At 41.4% G+C, this 11,849-nt stretch overlaps 1 protein-coding gene across 4 annotated transcripts in view; it reads right to left on the bottom strand.

Moving 5' to 3' along the window:
- GANC (glucosidase alpha, neutral C) overlaps positions 1-11,849 on the bottom strand; it is a 138,223-nt gene that overhangs the window by 108,195 nt on the left and 18,179 nt on the right. For 3 of the 4 annotated variants that reach the window (XM_080979136.1, XM_080979137.1, XM_080979138.1), the window contains exons 18-24: positions 11,770-11,834; positions 10,734-10,810; positions 8,290-8,364; positions 7,177-7,290; positions 6,259-6,371; positions 5,184-5,287; positions 2,283-4,033 (exon numbers count right to left, since the gene is read on the bottom strand). In XM_080979136.1, the coding sequence (XP_080835262.1) occupies positions 3,924-4,033; positions 5,184-5,287; positions 6,259-6,371; positions 7,177-7,290; positions 8,290-8,364; positions 10,734-10,810; positions 11,770-11,834 (658 nt within the window). In that variant the 3' untranslated portion in view covers positions 2,283-3,923. Of the gene's footprint in view, positions 1-2,282; positions 4,034-5,183; positions 5,288-6,258; positions 6,372-7,176; positions 7,291-8,289; positions 8,365-10,733; positions 10,811-11,769; positions 11,835-11,849 lie in introns of those variants that run through there. The other variant, XR_013978971.1, reaches the window with a different exon arrangement.

Below are 11,849 nucleotides of genomic sequence, written 5' to 3'. Positions count from 1 at the left end.
AAACTATTTTTAAACAAACCAGCTGGAGCACTGCTATGAAATCCCAGTCAACATTTTTCTGTGGAACACTTGGCACTGCCTCAATGCAATGTTCTAACATGAGTAAGAATGATAACCAACTGTGACCACTACAGTTGGGCACAGACAACTGTTGGAGGCAGAAAACCAGTTACTGGGAACCACAGGTGGGGTGGCTGCTAAGCTCCTGATTGACAGCTTTCTATAGGCATTTAGTTGGCAACTGTGAGAACAGGATGTTGGCATAATACAGCAGTGTTGTGATGTCAGGCTCTCAAACTTATGTGCTTTTTCTTGGGGGTTAAGTCCCAAGTGGAACTTGCTTCCAGTTAAAAATACATAGGCTTAATCTACTACACAAAACACAACAAGTAAAACTAACTTTAGCTTCAACAGACTAACCTTGGTTGATGTAACAGCATGCAAGCTTTCAAGTTACATAGAATCCTTTGTCACTGGTCAAGAAACACACGAATTCTAACAAGTTTGTCCCATAAAAGTTACTACCTTAGTTATTTGGCATTGGCTGCTATGACGTGTATCTGAAGGAAGCTGAACAAAGCCAAGCTACCCAATCTTTGAGATTTTTACAGCAATGATTTGTGCCACTGGAACTAGAGCCACATCCTCTATGACTTAGGGAAGCTTTGGTAACTGTGCCTTGGTTGTCACAAAACGACCTGGGCCTCTATCTTATGCTTGTATTTATAAACTGCTATAGGTTTCTGCTGGTCTTAGCAGCTTCTATTTGACAAAAGAAAAAAAAAGTGCAGACTTAGGCTGAAGAAGACAACAGTAATAATACTATGTGACAACATTTAAACAGCTTTAAAGTATTTCTAAGTCCAGTGACTGGCAAATTTGTACATTCAGGCTGAAGATGGGCAGTAGAGTTTAAGACAGTTGAAAATAGTTTGAGAAAGACATCACTTCTCATGCTGTATATATAGTTCCCTTCACCCCTGCCAATGTCTTCTCATTTAGCACCTTTAGGTGTCAAGCATTATTTCAAATACAGTGGTACCTCGGGTTAAGCACTTCATTCATTCTGGAAGTCCGTTCTTAACCTGAAACTGTTCTTAACCTGAAGCACCACTTTAGCTACTGGGGCCTCCTGCTGCCGCCGCGCCGCCGGAGCACAATTTCTATTCTCATCCTGAAGCAAAGTTCTTAACCCGAGGTACTATTTCTGGGTTAGCAGAGTCTGTAACCGGAAGCATATGTAACCTGAAGTACCACTGTACTGACCAATCAGATGTCTCTGGAAGGACATGACTGCGATGGGCCATCAACACATTAGTTTTGCTTAGCTGCCATGGTTACATGGAATGGCTATCAGCTATTCTCTTTGGGGGGGGGGCAGACCTGTAGCTCTCCAGATGTTGTTGAACTACTCCTGTCATCATCCCTGACCGTAGGCCATGCTGGTGGGAGTCTTACAACATCTGAAGGGCTGCAGGTTTTCCATCCCTGTCATATGTCAAACAACAAACTAAGCTAAGAGTATTTGGATTTAGTATAGGCTACAGTCCTACAAAAACACTTACCCAGTTGTAAATCCCACTGAATGGCTTGCTGTTGAATGTATAAGATTGTAGTGTTAAACTCTGAGTCTTAAGCATGCATTACCCGTCCATTTCTGAACATATTTTTACAACCATAAGAGCTCAAATACTAGATACAGCAAGGTTATCTCCAAGCCACACAGAAATGCAGAAATATAAGCAGATTTATATCGAGTCTTTCTTCCACCATGAAGCTACAGGCAGTGTACATGCTGCCCAGATTCCAACTTGCGTAGCTTCAGAAAGTGCTTGCATAAAGTTCCCTCAAGACTATGCCCTGTGACCAGAATACACACTGTCCTCAGAACAGTACTATGGAATAAGTGAGCAAGAGCCCTTACATCCCTTGGAAAGCAGGCTTATGTGGATCAATTTACATTCACAGCATCTTAAAATGCAGTGATAGCAATTTGTTCAGCAAATCTTGGCTCTGCCAGACATTCTCTCTACAGAAAGAGGGAAAGTTCAGCAGCAGGTGGAACTATGTGCTAAGACACAGCAGGAAAATGTCTTTCAAATGTGTTGCTGCACATTGAAGGAGTTAGATTTTTCTATCCACACTTCAGCATCTGCTTGCTTGTGAATGCAACTAACTTATTTCTAGATAGGAAAACCTTGGACAAGACACTGCCTCCCCTTCTTTGAGAGGCATTGCATGCTCAGCACTGGAAGGCAGTGAATAAAAGGTAGCAGGAGAAGTAAGAGAGATTCTTTATTTCCTTTTATTATGAAAAACCTATTATAACACAGAAATCTTGACTGTAACCTGCTTATGACACTGAGCAGCTTGTGAGATTAAAAACTGTTATTTTTGTTGTTGTTGAAGCCATAGAATCTGTATCTGGTCACATTCTTAAGCTGGAATGGAGGAGGAAGCAGCAGATATTAAAATGAAGCTACTATGCAAGTTATCAGGTTGAACCAAGGTCTTGTGGGAACAAGCGTAACAATGGCTGATTCCCCACGTCTGCAAATGTAAAAATTGGCTTCTACCCAGGTCTGGTCTCCACCCTTAAGTGAAACATACAAGTTCCTTGATAAGAATCAAGAGGAACTAGGTAGTCAAGTTAATTTTAGGTGGTGTGCTAGGCAGAAAGTCAATAAAAGTCAAACTGGATAACTTTACCTAGCAGTTGTGGGAATGTTCCCTCAAGGAATAATGCTCTGCCTGCAAGTTGTCTAGAATTTGATATCTTGCACACTATTCTGTAATATATTGGTTGGCCCAATTAAGATTTGCCTTAATCTGGATTTCTGGCATTTTTATTAATGCTCATTTTTACTTTTCATGGAATCCAGTACAGTGGTACCTCGGGTTAAGAACTTAATTCGTTCCGGAGGTCCGTTCTTAACATGAAACTGTTCTTAACCTGAAGTACCACTTTAGCTAATGGGACCTTCCACTGCTGCCACGCCGCCGGAGCACAATTTCTTTTCTCATCCTGAAGCAAAGTTCTTAACCCGAGGTAATGTTTCTGGGTTAGCGGAGTCTGTAACCTGAAGCGTATGTAACCCAAGGTACTACTGTACTGTACTCTGATGTGTTCTGCAATATCTATGAATCATTCTAAAATATGGGACAACACTTAAAATACGGGGTAACACAAGAAGGTTGCATTTTGTTTAGTTGTATACCATAAAATGAGACAAACTGTGAAGCTTTGTGTTTTGATCTGACTGAAGTGCTCAGGAAAAGAAAGTTTGAATCAGCCAAATGCTTAAAAGATCCATTGGGGACCTCTCTGTCATATCTGAGTCACTCCAAATTCATCATGATACTTGTTTGGTTTGTTCTTGCAACAGAAACACAGTGTCCACAATGATACAGGCTATATGAACTATGTTAACTGATGAATGTTCGCCCAAGACTTCATTTTTTCCCAAGTAAGAAAACTGGACATTGTTCTATGGATAAGGAAGTCTCTGCAGGAAGTGAATATGGATTATAAAAAAGAGTTGTAATTTTTCCTGTCAAATGCCATCTTGCTGAAAAAATTCTATGTTTTACATTGGTGGGTTTGGTAGAGATTCTTTGAAATATTCATTATACCAATAAAAAACTGTTATTCTATAATGCTGAAAAACAGGTTTAGAGCAGAAGTCTTTAAAAAAGCAAGAAAGCATCACTTATTCCAGATATTGTTGCATGGCTCTGAGGCACAAATCCACAATTATCCTGGAAGCCAGCCGTCTTCACCTAACAGTTGTTGCAAATGGTATCGGAAAGTCATAATTAAATTAATTAAATATAACTTTGTTTTGTCCATTTCAAAAGAGTGAACTGAGTCACCCTCAACCATTATTGTTCGGCTTTCCTTCCAATTCTCTGGTTCTGCTGTTTCACTTGATATGAAGCGCCCAGTCAATGCCAACATTTAGTGAAAGCTTCTGAAGGGTCAACACAGAGATCTTGGCATCATATGTGAACGTCACTGCTTGGTCTTTCCCATCTGAATGTCAACAGAATTAAAAACACACATGTTATATTCATTTTTAAAATCTACTGAAGAAAGACATATATGAAACTCATAAGGCTGATCAGAGCACAACCCTAGGTTACCCCTGCTGCTCTGAAGCAAACTCCAGTACACCAAACAACCCTTAGAATAAGAGCTTGTCCAAACCTCCAATTGCCCTGCTGCTTTCTCCTGGGAAAACACACTCTTTAATGCTGAATCAGACCAAATTGCAGCTGGATTTTCTGCAGATTGCCAATTGTTCTGAATCAGTGGTAAAGAGTGGAGAAAGCTGTGAGGCTAACACAAAACTGCTTTCTAGGCATGGGACAAGCAGGTGTGTGAATGAGCCTTTAGATCAGCGGTTCTCAACCTGTGGGTCCCCAGATGTTGTTGGACTACAACTCCCATCATCCCTGAGCTCTGGCCTTGCTAGCTAGGGATGATGGGAGTTGTAGTCCAACAACATCTGGGAGCCCACAGGTTGAGAACCGCTGCCTTAGATCATATCACTGGGGCTGTGTCAAGATGGGACATTAGCTTGCAAATGGGTCATTCAGATCCAATTTTCTGTGTGCATCTTAGGTGTGTGAGAGTCCACACATTTTTCGTTATTTCACTCACTATATTCTTTGCTATTCTGCAGTTCCTGAGTATTTTTGTGTGCCCTCCCCTAGGTAGCTTACAGGATTAAACTGTGGTTTATTTGATTGTAACAATTCTCATATAGCAGCATCACTCAAGTCCTGGAATAATGAAAACAAACTGGGACTGATTAGTGCTCCGAATGAAGCGTGTGCTTTCAGACAATTCCTCTTCTCCAACTGATATCCAACTTCTGCTCAAAACATCTCAGGATCTGACTGAGTGGCGGAAAGGGGCTTGGGAAATCAACTCAATTCTGAACCTCTTCAGGTGTTTTTTTCCAAACCTTCCCAAAAATCTCCAGCAGCACAGGAGATGGGAGAGTGAGAGGAAGCAAGGGGACTTCCTTCTGCACAGAGATGCTCGCTGCTTCCTGCTGTCCCTGCTCCACTGATTGGTCTCTGTGCAGCAGGAAAACCAGTGCCTTAACTGAAGGACTTTAGGGTGGAAGAATGTTAAGAAGCATCTTTAGATGGCGTAAAATATTTCTGTCTCTTACCATGAATGCTAGCCGTCACAGAAGATGGTTGTTTTTTTATTCCCAAGATCAATATCTGCTCAACTACACACTTTGTATGAAATTGCCCGTTTTCATCTGCACACCTGTGAGAATCAAAAGACAGAATCAGAATCTAGGGTATATGACAAAATGGCTATGTCTCATGTGTGTACTGTGTATGTTTTCTTCTTGAGCATACTGCCTTGTCAACAATAAAAATAGGAATTTATTTTTTAAAAAGTGTGTTTTGAAAATCTATGGATACGTGAGGGGTATTTGGAAAATAGTTAGCTATACTGTGAAGGTTTTGACCCCTAAAAGCAGTCTGTATTTTAAACAAATACTTTAATTAAATAAGTTAAGCCTCTTTATACTCCTCCCCTCTCAAAAGGACCCTTGTTGGAAATGGTGTGGCATAGTCAGAATCATAACAGGATGAACCATTCACTCTACACAGAGGTGGCTTTAGGGGAAAACAACCAGTTTGGAGTCTTGGGGTCGCCTCTGTGGATGCTGCAACTATGATTTAGAATGGAGCGAGAGAGGAGAAGGGATGCTGAATTTTGGCATTGTACTGAGTGCTGCTGAAATTTGGGACCCAGAGATCCTTCTACCATCTGAAGCCCACCTGATGTTTTGAACTATAACTCCCATCAACCACTGCCAGTACTGCTAGGAGTTGTATTTTGCAACGTCTGGAAGGCACCAGATTGGGGAAGGCTTTTACACCCTTTATGGCTTCTGGACTGAGAAACTGACATCAGCAGAGCAAAATTCTCCTGTGTTTCTTACTATCCAATCCTGTAGGATTTGCTGCTCATTCTTTGCACTAATTTGACTGCCGGTCATTTTATTTCCCCCTAAATATTGTAAACCCCTTCTATGTTCACTACACCTGGACCATGCCAGAGCAACTGTCCTTCACTTTATGTAACATTTCATTACATTGTGAGCGGTGGACAAAACGTATTTTGCCCAGCTCACGGTGTAGTTATTAAAGTATTCCTCATTATTAAACTACCGGCCTAGGATTCTTAACATCGCCTTCTGCCTCTGCTTTTTCAGTGCACATTACCTAGATGAGAAGACATTCTTGTGGAAGGTGAACTTCCTGAGCAGGAACTTCTTCTCGTGGAGATACTGGAACGAATGGCCATCATCCAGATAAAGCTCCCCCATTGCAGACCCCTACACAGCAAGAAAAAATGTCAAACAGCTAACAAAGCTGTACAGGGTTACTTCTACTTACTGCCACATGTTGATTTTTGAATGGTTCAAAACACTTCTGAAGATCTTAAGGCCAATCTATGCATTCAGACTAGAGACAGATAATAAATGAGTCCTGTCAGCAGAAGCCGTGTGCAAGGACTTCCGTTTGGGTAAAGGGACTTCCTCGCCTCCAACCTGTCCTCCCTCAACATTGGCTCTTGAAAAGAAACAAAAATACGTCAATAACAATCAAACCTCGGTTGTTGAATGTAATGCGTTCCAGAAGCCTGTTCAGCTTCCGAAATGTTTGACAACCGAGGCGCGGCTTCTGATTGACTGCAAGAGCTTCTTGCACTCAAGCAGAAGCCATGTCGGAAGTTCGGCCTCTGAAAAACGTTCGAAAACCAGAACACTTACTTCCAGGTTTTCGGCATTCGAGAGCCGAAATGTATGATAACAGAGGCATTCGGGAACCGAGGTTTGACTGTAGTAACCATACACAAGTAGATTTTACTGAAAACAGTTTGTCGGGTTTATGTTTAAATCTGCACAAATTTAAATTAATTTTGAGAGAATGAAATTTGACATGATCTAGTTTAATCTTGGTGTGGGTAGGAGAAAAGGCATGGCTGCTTACAGAGGGAAAACAGGAACCAAGGGCATAGTGATGACAAAATGGAGGGTCAGAACAGATACAAGGCTGGAAATTTCCACTTGCACTTGCACTTTTTAGAAATCTAGCAAAATATACAAAGTAAGTGTGTAAAATATAATTTCACAGTACCTTTGTATCTAAGGCAACACGCAGTTCATACGGAACATCTACCATCAGTTCTGTAGATTTTCCTACAGAAGTCTTTAATGGTATAACAGTTCCCCCACGCTGCATTACAGGAATCTGCAAACAGGAAAGGACAGAAAAAAATTAAATACAGTAAGCTTCCTTGGAATGAAGGATAGCAGACAACAAAACACATCCCACAAACCTGGTCCTGTGCATCTTTCTTTTCTGGAGCAGTTAACCAATCCCAATAGGTGTCTTATATTTCAGGGAGTAACTGTTTACATATGATGAAACTTAATAGGGCTTACTTCTGAGTGAATATGCATAGGATTTCAGTCTTAGTGACAGCACAACTGACTTGCATTCTACATCCTTATATGGGAGTAAAACAATGAAGCAGACACATATAGGAGGTTGCAGATATTATATATTGAATATGACAGATTTTGTAGCCTCTGAAAGGAAAATAAAATTTCATATTTACTTATACCGTACATTCGAAATTTGAAGTTTATTATTTTATTTCATAGTTTATTCTTTTATTTCATGGATGCCAATGAATACAATCATGTTCTGAGGAATAACAAATAGAATTACAGTGGTACCTTGGTTCTCGAACTTAATCCATTCTGGAAGTCTGTTCGGCTCCCGAAACTGTTCGAAAACCAAGGTGTGGCTTCTGATTGGCTGCAGGAGCTTCTTGCACTCAAGTGGAAGCTGTGTTGGACGTGTGAAAACCGGAACTCTTACTTCTGGGTTTACAGTGTTCGGGAGCCGATTTGTTTGTCAACTAAGTCATTTGAGAACCAAGGTTCCACTGTACTGGATGTCTGTATGCTTTTATATGTATATATTTCTAGATAAATGTTGTAATTTAAGGTGGAAGTGTATTCAAAGCCTTCAATGGTCAAGCCTTCGGGCCTATTCTTGCATTAAAAACTACATTACATTCTTGCATTAAAATTCTTTCCTCATAGTATCTTCTTAACCTTGTAGATTCAAACATAATTGTTTTCTGTGTTGGGTGCATATACAACCCTATCCACAAGTCTTTGAAGCAAGTCCCCCCCCCCCCCCATTAGTCAAATCAGTGATATAAAAACACAAACGTACACTGTTCAGTGTCACTGGAATCTTTACTGTGCCGTGACCTTCCAGACGGATAAATTTTCGAAAGTCATACCAGATCTGCAGCAGGATAAACAGGAAAAAAGAAGAACCCTGAATGAGTTCTACAAATTTAGATCCCACCTCCTTACCTTGCTTAAGGGACACCATGACATAAAAGCCTGACAGAATATCAAATCAACCAATAATTCACCAATATCCACACATGTAAGAGCAATAAGAAAGTGATAATAAAACCAGAGTATTAAGAACAATAATCTTGTAACACCTTAAAGATTAACACATTTATTACAGCATAAGCTTTCATGGACTACAGTCCACTTCATCAGATGCATGAAATGTTACCCTGAGATATATGTATATATATTATATACACGGGGACATTTGGTCAGGTCAGATGAAGGAGGGTTGTACAAATGAGAAATATAATGCAGAGAAGTACAGACATGGAAAATTGCATACTTAGCAGCGGTGGTTCACAACACTGTTCTTGGTGACACATCAGCAGCCTGCTATGTGAATTACCAGCGTTTACATCAATGCCTATATATTTTTTGTATTTCCCCCTAACCTCAAATTTTTACACCCCATCTCAAAAAAACCAAAACCCATGGGTTGTATCCAATGCTGTCATTCTGCTCATGCAACAGACTTCCACTTGTGCAAAGGAACTCTTCTGTCTCACCTGCAGTCCCCCGTGCATCCTCAAATTTTCCTCCAGAGGGTTTGGGGACATTTTGGAGCAGATTTTGGGGGAAGCAAAGGGAGGGCAGAGGAAGCAAAAGTTCTGTTGCATGAGTGGAATGCCATTCACACAGAGCTAGGTACAACCCAATGTATACAATATACAGTTGCAATTCCAAGGCCTCCATGGGACCTGCATTTCACCCGATGCATGAAGTGTTATGCTGAGTTATGTTACACTTCATACATCAGATGAAATGTAAGTCCAAGGCTATGAAGGGCTTGGAATTGCAATTTTTCGGAAAGCAAAGCAGCATCTTGAATTGGGACCAGAAGGCAGTGCTGTTGCCACAAGCATGTTTGAGAGCTAGTGGAGGGGGACACAAGGAGCTACCCCACTGATCGCCAAAATCCATCCAAATATCAACCAAAGTACTGAATACGCACAATGCCTGCTGCAGCACTTTCTAGAACAGTCTAGAAGCCATTTGGAAACATAGGTCACTGCGGTTGCACCATGAGGGATGCAACTGAAGGAGTATTAGCCCTTGCAATTTGAGGTCCAACTCTTACTGAATGTTTAAAATACATTTTATTTAAAACATTCCTGCCTTGCTCTTTGTTGCAAAAAGCAAGTTCATATTGTGTAACAATCAAATATATATAAAACAACAGCATAAATATAAATCAGTATAAAAACAAGGCTGATAAGCTATTTGTCTGAATGCTGTGCTGAAGCTTTCAGAGGAAGCTAGATAAAGCCTTTCCTCCTCCCAGGAGGGGAGGGGTTGTGAGCGGGAGACGATTCCCGCGTCATGCAGGGGGCGCTCCGCCCCCTGCTTCAACTCCAGGGCTGGTGCCACGCCCCTCCCAGGTTGGGCACCCAATAGGGAAGTTCGGCGGGGGCGTGGCTTGCTGCTCAAACGCAGCCGCGCCAGCCATCCCCACCATTGCACACACATTTTCTTCGAGTCACCCACCCTCCACTCCCTTTAGATTAGCTGTTCCTGAGACTTTGCTATGGACCTCTGGTTGGTCGCTCTGTTTAACCAACCAGGGGGCCTGGTAGGAGTTTTTTCCAATTGGCTAAATTGGCCCGGCCTCTTGGTTTTTTTCGCCTACCTCGTAGCAACCGTCACAACTTTCGTGGTATTTGGCGGTTAGGCATTGGAATGTGTTGTTGGTGTTTCGGGGGACAAGGTGTGGCCATCGCCTTCCCCGACAATTTTGGGTATTCCGCTAAAGGAATCCGGTGGTCGTGGATCCTGTCTGATGCCCGTGTGGCGGGGGGCCATGGCACGACCCTCGGTGACATCAGGAAGAGAGCCTATAGTTGGATTAGCATCAACAGGCTTCCCCTACTGGTGGTTAACCCCTCCTCAGACTCACCCCTCTACGAGTGGGTGGAGTCTAATGTTCCGTGGTCCAATGCCTAAGCCAATACCTTCTCACATGCTGTAATCAATAAAGTTGTTGCCTTTACCTTACCCATTAACCTTACATTCTGTGTCCACGTGTCTTTATTCCCCAAGCGGGGATCGGGTCCTCGAATCACAACTTATTTTTTATTAGAATATTGCTTAGATTAAATCTGATTATGGTGAGGGCTGTTTTGTGTAGTCCCAGATGATGTACTTATATCTATTGCAGAAATGCCTAGTAGCCTAATTTTGATTGAAAGCCCCATAGAAACACAAGGGTATATAAAAAAGGGAAATAAAGGAATTGATAATAGTTTTCATTACCTCTTGAGGGCCAGGCAGAAAGACATCAACTGCAGTGACTTTTGGTTCAGTGACTGGATACACCAACAAAGCATTTCCTGAATTACATAGAGAAGAAAAGCAATACTACTATGGGATTATATCATTATCTAGCCTTTTGCTGATATTTCTACCATGGATTCAGTATAGCATTTGGAAAAGTAGTACCTTCTTTTCTATTAGAGGTGTGACTATGCCATTTAAAAAAAACAAAACTTGTCTAGAATATGCAAGAGGTCTTGTTTGAATATGCAAATAGCAGGTTCCTAACAGTTCATCCTTTCTCACAAAACTTTCCAGTATTCAAAGATGCTTTACAAATTCTAATTTGTCCTCACAACAACCCTGTAGTTTCTGAGGTAGTGATTTGCTAAAGGCCACCCAGGGGGCTTTCTGACTGGGCTGGAATTTGAAGATGGGCTTTTTGTACCCAAACCCAGCCTGCTATCCACAGCATTATAGAGGATAGCCTTGAGCTGACAGAAGTGATTGACATTAATCTGTGAGAAAAATTATTCAACACATAGTATAAAACAACTTCAATTCTTTTCTAAGATTAAGAGGCAAAGATTAATAATAAGAATAATCAGAATGCACTCCATAAGGAAATGCTAGAATTACTTTTCCCTCATTATCAGAACACTCATTGAGTTCACATTTCTTCTTCTGTAGTTATTTCCTGAAGATATGGGGTGTGTCCCAGGAAGGATTCCCACGAACACCTCTCCATACCCATCATGAGAGGTCCAGTGACTGTTTAACTAGCTTTGCCAGCCAAGGAGACCAGAAGCAACGAGTGCAGAATGAAGCAAGCTCACATCTGGTCTATGGAAGACTGGGAATTCTGAAACTATAAGCCTGATCTCCTCAGAGTTCTCTGGATGAATCCTAACCACTAACATGAGACATCTCCCTCATCCCTTCTAGTTTGTGTGTTGCCTTTCTGTCACAGCTGTTGCATCTTCTGATTACACCACTGCCATGTTTTATAAAAGGTTCCTTCAACCTTTAAACTTACCAAGCATATACTCATCTTCAATGCCAAACGTTTCCAGTTCCTTGGGGAATTCTACCCAAACAGGCCTATGTAAAGGAAGA

This window comes from Podarcis pityusensis (genome assembly GCF_964106645.2).
Source record: "Podarcis pityusensis genome assembly, chromosome: 1".
Lineage (NCBI taxonomy): Eukaryota > Metazoa > Chordata > Lepidosauria > Squamata > Lacertidae > Podarcis > Podarcis pityusensis.
This window is presented reverse-complemented; position numbering and strand designations above follow the sequence as displayed.